Here is a 20,849-nt window from a genome sequence, read left to right as displayed (position 1 = left end):
AAAATAAAATTTTCATTCAGACATGTTTCTTGCCCTCTTCTTCTTCCCAAAATTCAAGTTTATCTCCTTTTCCCACCCAAAGAAGTTCCCATTAAATTTATAAGGAGTCTCCCTAACCAGAAAAACAGAGGTTGGGCTAAACACCACTAGCAAGCAAGACACACTGTATTTACTTTTTGGAGACGATTTCTCACTCACAAACCTGCTTTTGTTGGATGCTGGATTTCTTACTATTTTTTGTGGATTTAGGCATCTCGATCTCCTAAATAGATTGAAAAATTTAAACTTACAATAAGCTTAAATGCTCCCCCAAGTACTCTAACAAAATATGCTCAGCAAATCAGCATTCAGTTAAACCCAGCAGAAACAGTGTAGGACATGAGCTGGCATAGTTACTCTTCTCTCATAATTCTTTTTTAGCCCAAGCTACCTGAGTACTATCAATAGCTGAATATTTAAGTAATGAATGCTCATCTTCATAATTAAAGGTTTACTGTATTTCCATTGCAAATAAACTTAGAATGAAAGAGGCCAAATATTTTCCAAAATTAAAATTAGTCTTTTCTTCTGAATTGCTTATAGTTTAATGCTATGAAGTAACATGCTCTTCATTGCCTCATTGCTCACTGTAAGCAGTGTGGGTCTAGAAGATCACACATGTTCCTTTCCTTTGTGCTCTTCAGAAGTTTTCAGTTAGCAGACGTTCCAAGTCTTTAGATATCACAAGGTTAAATAAAAGCATTATTAATGCTGGAAATTATTTTTAAAAATATTATTTTCATCCTTACAGGCCTACACGAAAGACAGCATAAGTATTTTAGCTACAAATCAGATTTTTATTTTATTAACACTTCTATTTAAAACCAAAAAGTTTCTCAGTGTGAGTGTCACAGATCTCAAATTGGTCTAACATTGCAGCAGATGGAGCAAGCAAGTGGAGTGGGGAAAAAGTGAAAGCCAGAAATGGATACAACAGGGTAGTACAGAACATACAAAAATTATGCCATAGATATCCTTTATCACACGCAGCAAAAATTGAAGCCAAGGAGAGAGAATGCAAAACACATTATTAAAACTGCAATGATAAACCATCTTTAACATTCAGAATATTATTTCAGTAAAACTGAGCAAAGATGTACTTTTTAGTCAATTAATTTTGTACTGAAATGTTGGAACATGCAAGATCCTTTTCCTCAATAGGACTTCTCTCAGCACATTTGAAAGAATGATAGAGTAGCAGGCTTATCTCTTTTAAATACAAATTCTGATACCAACACACACACATGCTCACCATTTCTTGGCCTTCTTTGGATGCCTTCATCATCTGTTCTGATATCATTTTCTTCAAGCAGCTACTGAGCAAAAAGGCCTAAACAGAATAAACCAGAGAACATTGATTTCTTCTACTAAAATATGTACTTGACTCTTCCATTCCTCCTCGACCAGAAAATTACAGTCCTTAAATACTGAACTATTACCTCTCTGATTCAGTTAATTTTACTCTGTGCTTAACATCCTTACAGTGCACCAAACTAGCTGCAGTTGCTTAAAGCCCAGCCTCAGCATGACTAACCCTCATGGCACTGGTTTTATAAGGCAAGTTATTCTCTCTTGTTGTCTGTTATCAAGTTGCCTGTGGCTCCTACCTTAAAGGCTGCCAAATTACACCAAAGGCTAAGTAAGGTTAATCAAATGTGGCAATATCAGCATCAAAAACACTTCAGCAAATGAAGCAAGCTGGAGTTCACAGGCACTCGGCACTGCCAACAATCAAAGCCCTAGTGGTTACATGAGATGCCTGCAACTGTTTGTAGACCAGCTCAGTCGCATCTTGCGCAACTAGAATGAACAGAGCAGTATGCATTCGTCCCACATTAGGTAACTAGCAGAAGCACCTCAGAGAGGAGTGGAGTTGTTCTTAGTTCCTTATGCTGTCCAATGAGCATGTACAATTCTTTGGGATGATGCAGCCCAAGTTAAGGTCTGAACTGCACCCTGGAGATGCACCTCACTGCTTACCCTCCAAAAAGAAGCATCTCGGGTATGGTGTCAAGCACTGAGAAATGAATCAAAGACAAAATATCCTACAAGATCAGTGATGGAGGGGGGAGCTATCTCTGACTAAGCTCCAAATCATCCAGTTTTTCCATCTTCTGCAGTGGGCTCTTGGATCAAACCCTTGTTTCTTCCACACAGCAGCACATTTCTGGCCTTTAGCTCTTCCTCACACTTCTGAGAAAAGTGGGACACAAGTCTAATCAACAAGTCACTACATCAAGCGCAAACCCTAACAGATTTCACAGGAGAATTAATACTCAGGTAATTCTAGGGGTTTTTTTTGTTCTCCAACAGCAAAGAAACTAGAAAGCTTACTGCTTATGGCTCATGTTCTCATAAAACTTAAGCATGGCAGGAAATTAACACTTACTAAATAGCTGTGTGAACTGCATCATCACCCCAGAATTCAGAAGTCATGTGTGAGAAATTAAGCATTTTGATTTTACTTGAAAAATCCTGTCTGCTGCTGGGTGGGTCTCAGAGGCAAGAGAAGCAGTTTACTTGAATAACAAACAGGCTTTATACTTTTTATAGAAGCTCCGTACCTAAACTGAGACTGGTGCTGTCTTTGATACTGCAGAGGGTAGATTATTTGCTAGGCAGCATAACCACAGATGGATGACTTGAATTCCTGAATACCTTTCTCTTTAAAGAGCTGCCTGAAAATAGTGGGAGGAATGTCACCCTATAAAATCTCATTTAAGAATTATTTATATGTAAAATACTTATGTCACATATTCACACCCTCCATTAACCTGTGTTAATATGGCATATATTTATACTTGAACAATAGGATTTATTGTGGAAAATGGGAGCCCTTGACCTTAGGAGGGTCTGACCAATTAATGATTTTTGATAGTTACTGGGTCCAGTCAATAAATGGCACCACTCCACACTCTATCCCAGGCTTACTGCTGAGTGCTAGACATTTCTCTTCAATGGAGAAAAAAAAAAACCAACCAACCCCCCCCCCAAACAAACCTCTTCCCCTTATACTGGAAACTCAAATGCTTTTCCACAGATAACTCTGTCCCCAGGCTAACCTGCTTGAAAGCACAGCCACTGCTCTCTGGTAGAGATGGACTAACCACTTTCAAAGATCCCCTGAGGCTGTACGATTACATTTTACACTGATTCTTTCCTAAAAGGACTGAGAACTAACCTGTTTTGTGTACAAAATTATCCACTGCCATGTGCCTGAATCATTGTACTCAAACCTGAGCTCCAGAGTGTCGTCTTCACCATCCTTTGTAGCACCCTGGAAAACAAAAAAGCAGACAATAAACAGAAGAAACAGCTAAAACCAGCATTAAAGTGTTCAGCCTTAAATCAGAACTAGTCAATCAGGTTAATTTATACAGCATATAAATAAAACAGCTGAAGAGCTGTACCAGAACACTTCTCCTGGGGGAGGAAGCAAGTGGGAGGTAGGAAGGGGGAGTCTTTACAAGCATAAAGCTGGCTAAAGCAGTTCTTTTGCTCCCACACAAAACTCTGACAACTCTACCTCCAACAGGAAAGAAAAAGGGCAGGCAAAGTATGACATGGAATGCCAGGGAAGGGAAAAAACATAGCAGAGTAAGGATAGATGGTTTACTGCTGTAAAAGCTGCCAAGGGAATATGTTTCAGGATAGGTTTGGAGGGGAATACAGGCAGATGGGAGGGATTTAAAACAGACCACCCCCTTCTCCCCAGACCTGCCCTTCCCTGACAGCCTTAGTTTTCATGAAGAGAAAGTGAATTCAGATACATAGTCAGTGAAGTACTTACAAGAAAAGTAACCTGCCAACTTCTTAACCTGTTGATTTTAAAGCTGACCTCTTTGGTTTGGTTAATAGGCAGTTTTATGCAGCAGTTAATCTCATTATTGCCGACATAAATGTCAGCTGAGCAGCCGCCTTCTGGATAGTCACAAATGCAAGGATCAAGCCGAACATATCCATAGAACTGCACTTCTCGAATCAACTCCAGGAACTGCACCAAAAAAGATAGAACTAAAGCAATCTGCTGTAAAGGCAAGGGAAATCTAGGTGTGGGGGGAGGGGGGCAGCTATAAAGCAAATTTTCAGATTCCTAATACTCTTTCTTTTGGGAAGACACAGATTCACCAGTCTGTCAATGCTTGATTCAGAGACTAACACTCACAGTCCAGACTTAGAAACTTGATTTCCACCCCCCACCCGCCCCAGATATGATGAGCTGGATCTTTTGGATACTTATCAGATATGATGATGGGAAAAGATAAAACTAACCAGTAAGAAATACTGAGAAGAGCAGTCCCAGCAGTCTGAATTCCCATCCGATTTCCTAAACTGGATGACAAACCTTTGCACCCGAGTTCAGCAAATAGAGTAGGATTCACAGTTAAAAACTTCTTGCTAGCCCTTAGGATCCAAGTCATTCTGTTTGGATATTTTAAAAAGCTAGCAGGGAACCTCCTTTTCTATTTGGTGGCTCAGTATCTGACCAGAAGATGGGAGACCTGGGTCTCTAGCTCAAACCACTCCACAAAACCATGCTCTATTTTTAAAGTCACAGCCTCTAGTATCATTGCTTCAAAACCCACTCCTTTGATGTGTTCATATTGTTTTTAAAATACCATTTTACCTTTGCTTTGTTTGCATTTTCTTGTAGAAATTCAAGTTCCTGCATCTGCCCTTCTGTCGGTTTAACCCAATTCCTCTTAACTTCCTGGATTGCCTTAAAAGATTTTTTAAAAATAGAAAAAAAAAGTCATCAAAAATGTATTTCCTTTCACACACAAACATTCAGAAACACAAACACAGAAAGCTTTTTTTTTTTTTTTTTTTTTTTTTTTTTTTAGAACAAGGCATTTGATTTTGGGACAAGTTCACTCTGTACTGTTCTTTCCTCCTGAATTAATAGTTTCCAAAGCTAGTACAACTCAACATACCTACAGTTCAGAAATCAAATGCTCTCATATCATGGCAGAGTCCCTACATATTAGAGACATACAGATACATACATACACTTGAAAATAGAGTGGACGGATACCTACGTATTTTTGTGCAATACTTTTCCCATGAACAAAACACAGATGAGTTAGAATCTCTAGTACATGAGTTTGAAGGAAAAAAGAGAACACGATAAACAACAGCTATACCCAACACTTAGAAAAGCACAACAAAGCAGTGCTAAACAGGAACCATTTACCAACATTTCAACAATTTGTATAAAAAATGAAATTAAGGTAGAAAAGTTAACTTTTAAAATTATAAAGACCTTTCAGTTTTACCTGCATATATAGCAAATTCAGTGAAGCTCTACAATCCATCAGCAGTGTGTCAAGAGAAGGATCCATATACCTTTTCCAAGCCAAGGGAAAAAAAGTAACAAAATATGAAGATATGCTTCTAAATATGCCATTTTGATTTTTCAGCTAAATGTGTTGGGAGCACAACCCAGAAAGATCCGATTACTTACCAGATTAAAAAAAAAAACAAAAAAAACAGTTGTGCCCTTGAAGTGTATACTATACTCATTCTTTATACATTATAGCAGAATGGAAATAAACTAAAGTCAGGTTATCCAATCTCTCCACTTTGATTTTGGGGGTACCAAACATAGCAGTTAAAATTTAGAGCTAAAACCTTCCTCTTCCTTTTCTCAAACAACTCAGGGTTTGTGTACATAAAAGTTGGTAAGACTCTCAGAGCATCCACTGCCATGCTGCAGTGCTGACATCCAAGACCTAGCCTTGAGCTAGCTAGCTACAGTACCAACTACTGTAGAACTGCTGCAGGATCAGATCAGTACAGCAGCAAAGCAAGTTAAATATTCAGTTATCTGAGTGCCATGCTGCAACAGCTAGCTTTAGCCATTTTATTTAAAAGCAGCTTGCTTGGGTAAGTCTACATGACAGTATGAACAGAGCAGTACAGGCTCCATGACTAGTAGAGCTGTATTACTCACACTGCACAGGCGATATGCTTCCTGCAGCCCACAAACAACCCTCCACACAAACAACATTTCCTACCTCTGTGCTTTGAAGCGGTGCTAGATGGAGAAATATCTACTCAGACAGCCACTCTGTCATGGCTTAGAACCACACAGTTCTTTCATTAGACTGCCAGGTTCTGCAGTTTATAAGGGCACATAGAGGGAAACAGAGAAAGCTTTGTAGAGGCCAAGCTCTAGCCCAGTAGATTTAAACCAGACAAGTTACAAGCATCAAACAACAGGTTTCTGTGTAGCTTCAAACCAAGCAACCTTGCTTGCTGCCACCGAAAGGCAAAGTCTGTTCTTCCTCTTCTGCTCCCAACCACGGTCCTTGCTCTAGCATTCATCTGATGCAGCCAATGCAACTCACTAAGCATACAAAAATCTATTCCCTTTTTTCTTTTTCATTGTTGGGAGAGGTAGACCAGACCACAACCACAGCAGTGAGCCATTAGACTGGCTCAGCTATATTGCCTAAAGCACCCTCAGGGCACTGGCTGACAAGCAGGACTTTGGCACCAGACTCCCTGTCCCCGGGGTTTATCCTCACCCACAAGTCAGCACAACTGTTTGCTGCACAGCAAACAAGATGGGGGACTGACCCTGGCCAAAAATAGGCCAGCAAAGCCAAACAAAAAAGCCCCCAAACCAGCCAGCAATTTATTGTAGGCCGGGTTAGCTCATCAGTCCAGTTCACCATGTCTGCGCATGCAATTCTACCAGCATAACTGAGGAGAAGCCCGAGGTGCAAGCAAATGAAAGGGGAAGAATGCTCTGCTGGTTAAGCCAGGCCACTTACCAAAAGAAATGCTCAAGCTATGGCCTCAGGTATTATATGTATTAGTATATAGAAATGAGAACTTCAAATAAAAAGTAATCCATCTCTGCCCAGAGTTGCAGCTTGCAACTCAGAACTCAAAGTTCTCTTCTATACTGTTTACAGGTATATTCCCATTCGTGGTCACTGCATTATGCAGGTATAAAAATTAGGAGGCAAGCAGCCACAAAGCATCTCTATATATTCTGAAAGAGAGAGGGAATAAATAGCTAGCTGCAGTAACGGACACTTCAGGAATACTACAGTGATAAAATTTAAAACATGGAGGGCCACAGAAACCAGTCAATTCCAATAACAAATTGGCCTCAGAGAAAGACAGTCAAGCTGCTGAGGCTTGAAGACTTTGTAATTAAGTTATTCAAGGGATTTCTTTCTCTGTTCACAGCAGTTGTCATAGATCTTGGTAGTTTCTCTTAAGCTTCTTGCTCACCACTTTCTGATCCCAAGCTTACAGTGCAACTCTTTCATGCTCTGAAGACTCACATAAGGAAGTTCAAATTCTGCCACTTTTTTCACCACTGGGAAAAGAAGAAAAACCACATAGACATTTGGTGAAATCTACTGAAATAGCCCAGCTACTTTCATATATCAGTTAGTGCTGGTTAGCAATGTGCTTCTGGAGGAAAAAAAAAAAAAAAAAAAAAAAAGAACTTAAATATAAATTCTGGGGTAAAGTAAGGTGACAGGTTAGTTATCTTCCTCACTTCTCTGAGTCCAAACTTACATAGCTCTGTTATTTACAGAGTACCTCTGCTCCCTTAGACTATGCTCTTATAGAATATCCTTCTCTCAAAACACAGCTAAGCAGGATAGATGTTTCTGCATTTAAAGGATGTGTGCATGCAAGCTTCCAGGACTGGTGCTTTCCTTGAACAGAACACCAGACAAGAGCAGTATAACTAATGTACAGCAAGAAAAGCATGTCACTTCAGAGGTCGCTACTTTCCTGCTCACTTTTAAAAAAAATACAAGTGTAAAGGCCCGAACCTGTGAACATTTATTTCTAAGCCAATGCCACAATTCAACAGAACACTTAAACATGGGATTTTAAGCACGTGATTATCTAAACACTTTTTGGCAGTGGACTGTGGGTTACATTTGGACTTGATGTATTTGTGAGGAATCTCAAAGATGCATAGAAACGTAATCAATTGAAAAACTTTTCTATTCTCCCATGTATTTCATTATATCACAATACAAGGCAAAAATAAATCCATCTGCAACTGCAGTAGAAGAGTATATAAAATGTGTTATATCCAGGTATATTTGAGACATGGTAACAGCCAGGGATTCTGTGTACTCAGAGATACCCTTCACAGCCAGAGAGAAGGGGTCAGGGGAACAATAAATAAAATAGACACAGACAGTAAAGTTCCTACCCCACTGAGTAAGCCTGAGTTTACTACTGGACCTTCATCTTGAAAATGTTCAGAAGAGCATTAACATCTTCATGCCAATGAGAAGACTGAAAAGAGCTAAATGACTTGTCAAGGCCCCACAAAGAGGCTACAATGCCTAACTTTACTCCAGACAACAGCAAAGACTGTGTTCACTTCCCTGATGTGGCCTGAGCCTATCCCAGTCCCCAGCCTGGATCCAGCCTCATCCACACACTTGCCCAGATAGGAAACAGGACATCAGCAGACCAATGAGGACATAAAAGCCCCTTCACATTTTATGTCCATAAAGAGACTCACAACCCTGAGTTACAGCTTGCTCAGTACCATCATAGTTAAACTTAAGTTTCTGTCAGTTAAGAAAGGAAACATGTCATGATACAAAGGAAAGTAAGCCACTGACATTGTTTATAAATATAACAAAAGAGTTTCCTGTCCCATTGTTAAACTCAGCATGTGATACGTAAATTAAGAACTGTTTTAGGTAGGTATAGCCATCTGATTAAACGCCTACCCAGAAGATACACCCAATAGTTCCCATGTGGTAAAGTTGCTACATGTCTTGTAAACTGAAAGGGTTATGATATTCAGATGTGAAAGTCTCACTCCTGCACCACACTTTGCCATACTTTGTTCCCAACTACCACTCTTTCCACGCCATGTGGGGAGAGGGCTTGAGGGGGTTTATCAGACAAGATGGGTCTTTTGGCCTGAGCAGGCTCATGCAAGCTCTGTTCAGACTCCAGATTCATTCACTGCAGCCAACAACAAAAAAAAAAATTCCAAGGGAGGGCTAAGTTAAGCACCTTGTAAAACTTACCAGAGAGTGCTCCATCATCATGATCTTGAAAGAAAAATAAGCTAAAATATTTTATTAATTCTCTTGACAGCCCCATCTTGCACAATGTAACCTTTAAAAACAAAGAAGGTCAGAAGCTTAACTATCCATCAGCATGAATAAGGAAGAAATGTTCAATACCTCTTAACATAACTTAATTGTTTTTAAATTTTCCCTTATGTCCCATTTAACTGCCCATTTAAAAGCAAATATAACCATTCCCATATTGCAGCATTTGAGTTTGTGAGGAGTTTCACAAGTTTCAAAGGAACATAAAAATGTAATAAAACAGAAAATGTTTACTGCTCTGCCATGCATTTAAGTATCCTCTAACACAAGGCATCTGCCATGTTATTCCAGATCTTCACCAGTAAATCCTCAAATCCTGTTGTACAGTGAACACTGTGTGCTTTGAGCTAACAACATTGCTCATGAGCATCACAAATACTTTTTTTTTTTTTAAACAGGATTTGTATATTTTCCAAGCTGATAAGAGTTCTCTTGTTGTTCTAGGAAGTATCTATAAGTCCTGCCCCTTTACTGAAAGCACCAGTCTTACTTGTAGGGTTCTACAATTCTGTGTGAAGGCTTCTGACAAGAGCAGCTTGAGCTCTGTTGAGCTTTCATGATTTACAGTGCACAAGGAGGAAAAATCCTATCCAGCTTGACGTTTGGATTATTTTTAGCTTGCTGTGGCCCCTCTACATCTTCTCTGAAAGAAGGCAGAAGTAGCACCAACAAAAAAAATGCAGAAATTATTTGCAGGAACAGCTGCACAATGGGATAGTAGGGACAGAAAAATCAGGCAGAGGTGAGCACAAACCACTGAATCAGATTGGGGCAATTTTCTTGTTCTGTTTTAGGTCCTAAAAAATCAAAGCACAGGTTAAAGCAGCCATCACCTAAGAGCACAGTGCCATCAGAGCATTCCTAAATTCTGTAGTGACCATAATCTCCGGAGTTCACTCAGGAAAGTGGTGTGGCAACCTAAGAAAACTCTCCACCCCTGAGAACACTCCTGTCATAGCTCATCTGGCACATTATGCAACCTGATAGAGTTGTCATGCTTTGGTCAGAGAAGCTGGACTTTCTTTGCCTGAGCATAAGGTGGAAGCACTGGTTTTCATTCTTCTTCCAAAGGGTGCCAATCCCAAAACACTTCCAGCTCTGTGTCACAGTGACAGCATTGTAAATTCACTCATCACCACAGTTCAGAAGGGTTTTCTCCAGCTGCATCAGCTGGTTTAAAAAGCAGACATGTTTTTGTGCATGGGAAAAAAGTAGACATCAAGCTAAATATAGGTTAGGAAGAATTGTTCTGAGTTTTAATTAAAACACACATCCATGGGGTTTTCCTTATACTTGTTAATCTTAGGGCTGTTACCGGAGAGGGCAGCAGAGCATAAAAATCACTTGACTCACACTCAGTTCAGACACCAGGTATAATGGGAAGAAAATTTCTTCCATTAGTCCAAACACAAAAGACAAAAAAGTGAATATTAACAGCACCACCTTTCATTCTGTCTGCCTCTTTGCTAAGAAGTGCCCACAAATCACTTTAAGAAATTAGCCACTGAGCTTCAATGTGTTATCCCTTAGTAGCATAATACTATGCGTACCAGATGGCATTTCCCAGTAACGTCAAACACAGATCTCTGATTCAGTAGGATTTTGACTTATTTTATTTCTTGGATCAAAGCACAAGCTGGTATATGCTGCCTGAGCACCAGGATGTCAGGGACTGATGGTTGCAAAATCTACCTCCACTGCAAAACAGTGAATGTGGTAGCACATTTACAATGATGAAAGCTAAATAGTTCCTAAAAGTCCTACGTCATCTTTAAGTCCACAAGAGAAGAAATGGTATCTGCAGTATTTCAAATGTTATTGTTTCTTTAACAAGATAATAAACATTAAATATATATAAATGCAATATACAAAGCAACATCACCACTGTCTGCCCAAATTATTAGTATTTTTTAAAAGTATATTAGAAAATCCTTTCTTTGCATAGAGACCTTGAGTAAGTCTGCTATCTAAAAAATGTCTCCTTAGTTCTTCCACCCTACTAGCACCTACCTTCCCTTTCCCCAAGTCAAAATTCCTATCTCCCTGCCACCCCCAACACTTTTGACTTCAGCATTTCCCACCCCACTCTGTCTCCACAAGCCTACTGTTGCAGGGTCTAAGGCCAACTCTGACACTTACGTTCCCCTGGAAGAACTGGTCCCAGCATTGCCTCAGGTGGTGCAAATCCCATGGCAGAACAAAGCCAGCAAGGGGTTGCCCTGTGTTATCCAACTCATGGTAACTGTGCACAGATACTGTGTGTTCTGCCGCCAGACTAACACATCAGCTTGATGGAGGAGAGCAAATACATGTTTAGGTTGCTTGTACCTATGGCCAGCTGAGAACTACCTCCACAAACTCAGATTGCAAAGGCACAAGAGAAATACAGTATACAGTTTTCTGTATGATGACAGGAAATTTAGATTTCCATGACAAAGAAGAGTATCCATCTGGCAGGTCCATGCTTTGCTATTGCTGTTAAGATTAGGAAACTGGAGCAACCAAGGAAGAGGCTTCAGCCTTGCTCACACACACACATGTGCAAATACACAACAAAATATGCAGAGCCACTGCTGCTCCTCCTTTCCCGGCATAAGACAGGAACCCTAGCTGAAAGTTTCAAGCACAAACCAGCCAGTTGTGTAAACAACATTTGGTTGCTACTGGTTGCAAAACGTAACTGGCAATTGTTTACTGTATGTGTTACAACAGCTGTTACGGACATCCCAGAGCCACAGTGCTAGAACTGCGCCAATACTGCAAAGGAAGTCCCACAGTTTCACAGCAAACATCAAGAGATGTAAAACAAGTAAATGAGAAGCACGCAGAAAAACGACATATCAGTTGCACACTAAGTTTTAACAGTAGTGCACCAGCTAAGACATAAGCCAAGACTAGACCATGTCTGACTACAGTGTTACTTTCACCCACACTATGCTAAACCAAAGAGGGAGTTAATTAAGAATGTGTCCCCCATAAGGAATAGTATGTATTTTCTGATTCTATCACATATGAAGGAAACCTGAACTTGACAGCCAAATGCCATAGAATGAGATGGTGTGTAACATTAAAAAGAGGTAAATTATGGAGAAATGTAAGAATCATTTTCCTCATCTGCAAAATCAGCAACACCCTCCACCCCCCCGCCCCTGGTACAATAAAGCCCTCAAAAAACACAGAAGATATTCTTGTATATCTTCAGATAGGGAATTTTATCCTTTCCTGACTGAAATTGTCTTCATTTTTGCCCACTTCTCACAAATGGAAAATTTCAACACAATTCTAGAAACCCGTTACCTCTAATATTCTTTCTGCAGTGTCCGATGTCTGGATATCAAGTCTAATATTGCTGCCATCAGCGAGGTAAACATCCAAAAAGGCTCTCTGGGTTTGGATCTTAAATGTATCCTGTTAGGTAAAAACAGAACACAGTTTTATTGCTTTCCATGTTGCTGGAGCCCTTCTGAAGTTTCTGATGCTCCTTTTCCCTGTTTACTCAGGTAAAATAAACAATTGTAACTTACTGTTTACTAAACAGTAAGTTACTAAAATTACTGTTAAAGCTTGCAGATGACAAAAAAAACCATATGCAGAACAGCAGGTGGGAAGATACTGCAGAATTAGAGGAGGGTCACTTCGATGTTAAGCTGAGCACAGGTTACCTAGTGTCTCCGTGTCTGTAGGAACGATACAGTCACTGTCCTAGGAAGCAGAGACTCCAAGAAGAGGAGGTGGATAAACTGCTGCATGTCAATATTCAAAGCCACAATCTTGTGAAAGAGAAAAAATGCATCCCTATACCTATAAATAGGAAAACCTCCAGTGAGAATAATGAGGCTATGGTATCTTAATATACCAGAGCCACTGCTACTAGAATACTGTGCAGTGCCAGTGCCCAAGGTTCAAAACCCCCACAAATGGAGAGGGGATATAAAGAAACCTGAAAGCATTTAGGTCATGAGAAAACAGTCTCAGGTAAGTGACCTCAGAGAACTGTCTTATGTCTAGACATAAGAAAGGGGTGATTTGCAGTCTGGAAAACTAAAGTACAGAAGCCAGATCCGTTGGCTGTCAGCTGATGATAGACACAGTCAGACCAGAAGTAAAGCACACATCTTTAACAATGAGGTAGTGCACAGGAATGGGGTATTCTCCACTGGTTTTATCAAGACTTTACATTTCCCTAAAAGACTTTCCTGAGCTCAGATTCAGAAAGCTTCATGCCTTGCTATGCATGAGAAGTCAGTTACTTGTTTCAAGAGGATGGAGACTAGTTTGAGAACTCCCTTGGGGATGCATCTGGATGAGGTGGCAGAAATTCATCACTGCAGCTTCTCTTCCTGTTGACTGCCCTGTATCAGAGGACAGCAATGGTCCTGGCATTTTTATTAAGAAGAGGTACTTCACTTGAGATTCATAGTAGAGGAAAATGCTGTAATTGTACATACTACATGCAACATTAAGTTTTAATTTCTTGAATCCACCTTTGCTAGCCTGGTGGAAGATATGGGAGACTCCCTGGGAGCCCTTAGGTTTCAAGTACTCTTGGTATCTTGCTGCAGAGTCTTCATGGTGCCTGTATATAGGAGCATCTCCTGACTCCTATGATGTCAGCAAGAGCAGGGTGGCAGGGCTGACATTTGTGCTGTGTGCTCCATTACCCCTCTTTGGGTACCCTGGAGAACATGCTAGGATGTATGACTCCAGTTAACTAACTCAGCTCAGATTGGTAACTTTTTTGGGTCAGGAAGACCACATTTTCCAATAAAACTGGCTTAATTTTTAGATGTTGTGGAAGAAAACACTTTTTGTTTGCATTTGATCTTACCTTGAAATAGCTCTTAATTAAGAACATGTTATAAAAAGTTTGTAGAATGATATGTGGGGAAAAAAGGTCTTGAGGAAAACCAAACTGAAACGATCTTTCTTATTTAAACAGACTTCCCACAGATTTTACTGACACCCGGTATTTCACCTAGCTGCATGCCTACACGTCTGTTTGCACATATTAAAGAACAAGAAAACCTCTTCTCAAGGCATTAGTGAATGTCCTGTCTGAAGCCCTTCTGGGGATCCACACAAATGTAATCTTTACGCCCAAACTAATTTCTTTCTTATCCAGAAGACAGGTCTATTCACTTCTCTTAATTAAAATAAGCATTACTTTGCTTCTGTGGAGATACAAAAGCACCTCTCTCTCTTACATCGAGGATCACCTCCTGTGCTTACCATAGTACTTTACTACTTTCCTCAAAAGGTAAGTAGCAGACACTTCCTTACAAATGCCTCTGGCACACATATTTTGGTATGAAACATTTCACATGTGATAAAAATGTATGTGAAATGTGGAACAAACATGAGATGCAAACTTCAGAATGACATAAAGACATGTAACATTACTGACTCTGGACGAAGAGCAAGCACATCACTATATTGCCAGTTTACTACCCAGGACTCAGCAGTGCAAATCAGTGAGCAAAGGCTCATGCACTGCAGTAAGCGCTTCTGGGGGTGGGCTGCTAATGCTGAAGCTTCCATAGGGAAAGGACATGGAAGACTTTATGCATCTACTTCTGCCAAATCCTCACTGCTGCTCCTGCAGCTTTCACAGCCTGGGTACAGGCCACCTCATCCACTGTGGCAGCCCAGGGTCAGAGACACAAAGGTCACTCTACCCTTCTGCCACTCAAAGGGAGTCACACCTCACAGCACCCTGCCCTACTTGCCACCTCACTACTCTGCAATGATGAGGGGAAGAAGAAAAGCATGATCCAAACTTTCAGGCTACTTCCAGGCAGTTTGAGTTCTCCAAGAACATCATGCAACATATTAGTAGGCGGATTAATTTGAGGAACTACAAGAAAGGATGTATTAGAGAAAAGAAAGTCTCAGTTCCATCTAGAATGGTCACATTAAGCATCACTCTTTAATACTTAAACCAGCAGTTTCCAAAGTCTTCTTTTTAAAACTGGTTTAATTTATCTTATTTGACCCTACTGAACTACAGGCACAGCTTCATTTCATGGTCTTGGGGACAAATTCCCTACTTTATCTTCAACTTTTGATAACTGTTCTTTTAATACGGCTATGACACAGCAAACCAAAAATAAGAATTATCTTCAACTGTTGGTTTTGGGGATTTTCCCCCCCCCCCGACCCATCTCCTTTATCACATGCTTTTACCCCAGAAGGCAGAACTGTCCATGCCAGAAACGCCACACATTCTTTAGTGTCATAAATATTTGTGTTTAGCCTCTTATCAGCAAAGTATTGTTGAGACCAAAAAAATTTACTTACATAAAAACAAAAGGAGGAAACAGTGCAGTCTGTAAGGCAGAAGACAGTGTTAAGTGAAGAAATACAAATACGGACATGTCGCTAAAACAACACAAGAGAATCCAGCATAACTTAATACAAATACAAAGGGAAGAGCATTTATCAGTGTTAGCAATAATCCATTTAGTAAGTGCACATGGCAATGCCAACGGCTTCCAAAATGGACAGAAAAATACTTCTGAAAGAAATTTGCAGCAGTGAGTCAGAAGAGTTCAGATCTTCTCCCAGGCTGCTATTTTAGTTTTGGAAAAAGCAGTAGAGTCATTGTCTCATCTACTCAAAACAGGCACCAACATCAAAAAAACCCCTGTGCTTTGGCAACAGTATATGTTCAGTAGTACTTTTTATGTTTCCTACATGTTTGCTCCTTCAATTCAGGGAACATGCTATGTAACTAGAATTGGACACTTTATTGTATTCCTTAATACTGCTTATTTGAATCTTCCCTTAATGCAGTCACTGTTACCTGTGGTAAAATCTCCTGAAAAATCTAGAACTACTGCCTACTCCCCACTTGCCTGCCCCAGTAGCTTGAAGCACAGCTCAGTCATTAATATAAGAATACAGAATAATACAGAGCTGGTGAGGGATTTTCTTCATTTTTCGGTTTTGATGAAAAGAACAGTTTTGAAAAAGAAAAAAAACCCCAAACCAACAACAAAACAAAACCACAAACCCAACAAAAAACCAAACAAAAAAACCAAAAAAAGATACCTATTATATAGTTCCCTCACAGGAAAAAAGATACCTGGGTATCTTTTTTTTTAGCTCTCAGTTTTCCATTAGAAAAATTAAAATCAAGTGATTTTGTTTTAACAGAGGTCAACACCAATCCAAACCCCCAGCAAGCTCTCAATGGATTTGTTGTTCAGCTAAGAAGCATGGGCCATAAAAGGAGAAAGGGTGAGAACAGAGGCCCTTATTACAACATATTTGAAAAGAACAGCAGGTCAGGGGACTGAATTGCATCTTAACATCGAAATAAAAATAAAACAGACATCCTTGAATTAAAATTCTTCAGAACTTTCTATGCCAGAAACCTTCCCCCCTGGCCAGCACAGAATAAAAATCTGCAAGTATGGGAACTTCCCACATGAAATTCAGATTTCTGGCCAGCTGCACTTTTGAAATAGAAGTTCATAAATAACAAAACCAACCTGGTTTGGTATGAAAGAAATAACGTTTTTAGACCAGTGCTGAAATCAGATACTCAGCCTGACTGCTGTTTGCGTACATACACATCCAAACACATTTCTGAGTTACTGCAAGTACAGACAAATGTTGCAAACATGCATTCCTCCATTGCGTGCACAAATGGTAAGTGCGTTGCAAGTGCAGAAAAGCAGAGGCTGCATGGTCAGAGACGGGGCTCTACCCAAGAAAATGCAGCCCATGATCAGACCAGCTTTGATTCCTGGTAACACCTGCAGATTTCTGGGTAACATTTTACCTATGCTCTCAATAGCATACACACCACAGCTCTCTTACAGTATTCAATCCTTGGCCTCATGCTTGCTCTTTGAAAGGAAAACCACCTTACATCGGAGTCCTTTGGTGAAGGACCACAGGAGAACACTGCTTTTCGCCTGTTATCAGGCACTGGTTTGCTCTTTGCTTTGCTCAAGCAGACAAACTTTTCATCTGTCCTTTCACCAACACCTGAATCCTTTTGCTTATGCTAAAGGTTGCTGTTTAACAGCAACACAGACTGGAAAAGGTCAGCCTCCTAGATCACTAACTCCAAACCTCTGCTGCTGCAAGGAAATCGGCCTCAATTTTATTCATAAATGCATAATGACTGGCTGTCCTCACAGCTGCATCCTGAATACACCACATTACTCCATGGCTGCCCAATACAGAGAGAGACCATGATCTCAGATTACATTCAAGGATATAGATGAGTTGCATTAAAATGAGACTGATAGGGATGTATGTACCTGCTCGTACTATCTTTCTCCTGATGAAAAAGGAGAAGGCAACACAGCCACAACAGTCTCACCTCGTTAATGACTTCTTGCAAAAACTGTGCCATTTGTCTTTAGGAGCTGGAGGTAGTAGGGCATATGCTGAATCTGTCTCTCCAGCTTGGTCACTGGCCAAGTTTGCAGAGTTTGGAAGAGTGGAAGGGCAGGGAGGTTATGGGTTCGGTTGTTCAACTCTGCTACATGATAGTGTTGGTAAATATTTCAACAATGTTCGTTTTGAACAAAGCATCCATTGTGCCAAGCTGCTTCCCCATGTGTCAGGAGCCCTGCTGTCCCCTGACAAATTCTCCCGTGAGATCAGGTTGCTAGGGAAACAGCCAGAGCATGCCTGCTATAAGGAGCAAACTGTAACAACCTACGCAACAGGTAAAGGTGGTGCTGGGCAAAAACAGAGGCCTGGAAAGCAGAGTTAACCTGCATGGGCTTGTCCCCACTTCAAAAGTTTGCCCTGTTAGATATGATCAGGGGATATAGCTGGTTGGTGTGATGCTGAGTGCAGATACAGATGAGTCACGTTCAACACCGTCAGGCAGCTGCAGTAAAGCCATGGTCCTTGCGCAGCACTCCCACTCCAGGGAGTGCTGGTCTCAGCACACCCTTCACAACCCCGTTCAGAAGCAAAACACAGGACAAGGACCAAAAAGGTCCTAAATTCAGTTTGATTTTTCCTTTGCATCTTCTATTTTAGTCAGTGACCTACACAAATATCTTCAGCTAAAAGCTTAAATACTGCTGTCTTAAAGACAAGTCAAGAAAATGAAGCAAGCACTAGCAGACTACCTGAGAGGACAGCTATATTCTCTCTCATAAAGATAGAAGTGAAGGTGAAAAAAGTCAGCAGTAGCATTTTTAGAAAAAAAAAAAAAAAAAACAACACCCTAGCCTAGCAATCTCATTCACCTCTGCTTTCCTATCTACTCATTCTATTAAAACTGAAGATTTCTATTAAAAAAGCTGCACTGTTTTTACCTGCAGAAAGATCTGTGCTCAATAAATAGCTGTGGTGGCAGAAAAGTGGCTGACTGCTTCCCATTCATCGCCACCTGCAGTGCAGTCCACTCTGCCACTTCTCCCACATTAGCTGGCAGGTTGCTTGTACAGGTGTGCACTAACTGGTTTCAGGTAGCCAAGACAGATAAGTCAAAGCCAGTCCATGTCATTGACAGAAAAGGAGCATGCTATTTCATCATTTTAATGATGTTTTATTCTTGAATCTTTCATTAATCATCCCTCTTGCAATGCGTGGGGTAATGCGTGCTTCTAACACTAAGTAGCAGTAACACTGAAACCCTAACTGTTTTCACTCCTAAGCAATGTGTAGGATGCTAAGTGCTGCCTACACATCTTTAACAATGGAGAACAAAAGAACAGTACAGAGGTGCTTTAAAGATGAACTTCACTCCATGTCTCTCAATGCTGTTACAGAAATTTTGTCACTCTGCCATAATACATCTCACAAGTCACAGTATACTAATAAATACCCGAACATGCACAAAGCCAGTTTGTTGAATGAGATTCTTTAATAGCCAAAATGAATACTTATTCAGCCATCAGTTACACCAATTAAAGGCACTGTGCATAGCTAATGACAGTGGATGCCTTCCTGTCTTTCACAGAGTTACATGATCTCTCTTCGGAGTTTGTTCTTTACCATAATGAAAGAACACATAAAGCACTACTGCTATTTGTATTATGAAGCAGTAATTTATGTAAGCACAATCATTTTAAGTTTAAATTTTAAACAAAAAAAGCTGGAGAACTACTGTTTTTGCCAAGCAGAAAGCCTAAACATTGTCTATGAAAATCCATTGTATTGTAGAACAGAAATTTGGGTTAATTTAAATCTTGAGAAGGTATTGACCTTGCACTAACATTTAAGGTATAATTCAGTGCCTACTTTGAACTCTACAAAATAACTGCTGTTGGCAGCACTGTCATCACATGCCTTAATAAGCACACACACATATGTACATAACCCGTATATCAAGCAAATATTACACATGTACTTATCAAGTCATGCTTCTTCACCAAAAGGGCCTGCAGTGAAGAAAAACCTAAATACAAAATATCATTTCTGATGGTATGTTAAGAGAAATCCACAATACTGGCACACCAAAAGACATCTTTAAACACTGCAAACATGCATTTTGAAGAGCTATTTCCTGCCAGAACTTTGTCAAAAAAAGTCAGTTGGCAGTGTTTGAGGGCAAACTGCAAGTTTTCCTGATGGATTTAACTTTCTTTAGCAGACCTGTTATCAGTCTCATCAAGACTAATTAAGACTCAGCAGTAATTGCTGGGAGTTATCTGTAGAGCTATAACAGGCATTGGATCAGAACTAAAAAGAGACTGTTTCTCACAAAATAAATCCCTAATCAGAAAGGGATTCACTATCTTGAGCACTTCAGTAAGTCTGAATTTAAGAGACTGTAAATAAACTACCTTTTTATTTACAAAGTATATAGGAAAAACCTTTCTAGAATTTGTTAGGAATACTCCTTCACACCATTTTCTATAGCCTTTCTGAACTCCCCTTACATACCTTAATCACACATAGCAAGTGAAGAGTTCTTGAGCCACAAAACTCTTACTCTACCCTCCATCCCCTCTCTCCAGAACAGCTCACTGCAAGTCAGGTTACACCAGCACCAGCAGCATGCCAAGCACTTCCCAGAAAACTAAAGCAGCATCCCCTTCCTGAAAACACTGTTGGAGTCATACTGCACCCACCTGCTCCAAAACACTACTATCCTCATAAGAACAATGGCAGCTGGAGAGGAGGTAAGGGAAGAAAAGGGACATATGGCACCTTGCAGCAGTCAGACACAAGCAAGAGCTATCCAGGCTCCAAGCCTGCCAAGAAAGACCATACATGTCATGGACGACATAAAAACAGATTTCAAGAGCCATCTAGGTTGCAACAATCCAAATACATGCCAGATTCTGCCCATCACTACAGCTGTAAGATAAGAGAACACGACATTTTCACAGCAGTCATCAATACACTTATCAGTCCAAAACACTGACACTACCAAAAAGCATTTACAGTTGCAAAATCCAAGAATGTGTGTAATCCTTCTATTGAGCTCTCACAAAGACTCTTCTGGGAACTGTTTAGAGGCAAAAGATTCATCAGATATGCCACAGGATATAAAAACAAAGCAAATAGTTCTTTTCATGTGAGAAACAAGCTCATACATGGACATAACAATAGCAATACTATTATTATTGCCACTCAGGCTCCACAGACAGCACTCTGTCATCGGAGCTCACTGCTTTACAAGACAGACCAATACGCTAAGAACTCAAATAAAGGAAGATAGCAAAGGAAGCCTTGAACTCCGGAGGTAGGATAATATTTCAACTC

At 40.2% G+C, this 20,849-nt stretch overlaps 1 protein-coding gene across 5 annotated transcripts in view; it reads right to left on the bottom strand.

The window, feature by feature from the left end:
• SNX31 (sorting nexin 31) overlaps window positions 1-20,849 on the bottom strand; it is a 46,160-nt gene that overhangs the window by 17,081 nt on the left and 8,230 nt on the right. For 3 of the 5 annotated variants that reach the window (XM_041123072.1, XM_030012675.2, XM_030012677.2), the window contains exons 5-13: window positions 12,459-12,569; window positions 9,075-9,165; window positions 7,288-7,375; window positions 5,316-5,385; window positions 4,667-4,759; window positions 3,830-4,033; window positions 3,221-3,316; window positions 1,292-1,369; window positions 203-262 (exon numbers count right to left, since the gene is read on the bottom strand). In XM_041123072.1, coding sequence (XP_040979006.1) covers window positions 203-262; window positions 1,292-1,369; window positions 3,221-3,316; window positions 3,830-4,033; window positions 4,667-4,759; window positions 5,316-5,385; window positions 7,288-7,375; window positions 9,075-9,165; window positions 12,459-12,569 — 891 coding nt within the window. Of the gene's footprint in view, window positions 1-202; window positions 263-1,287; window positions 1,370-2,019; window positions 2,233-3,220; window positions 3,317-3,829; window positions 4,034-4,666; window positions 4,760-5,315; window positions 5,386-7,287; window positions 7,376-9,074; window positions 9,166-12,458; window positions 12,570-20,849 lie in introns of those variants that run through there. The other 2 variants (XR_005932223.1, XM_030012679.2) reach the window with 2 other exon arrangements.

This window comes from Aquila chrysaetos, chromosome 4, assembly GCF_900496995.4.
Source record: "Aquila chrysaetos chrysaetos chromosome 4, bAquChr1.4, whole genome shotgun sequence".
NCBI classification, from domain to species: domain Eukaryota; kingdom Metazoa; phylum Chordata; class Aves; order Accipitriformes; family Accipitridae; genus Aquila; species Aquila chrysaetos.
This window is presented reverse-complemented; position numbering and strand designations above follow the sequence as displayed.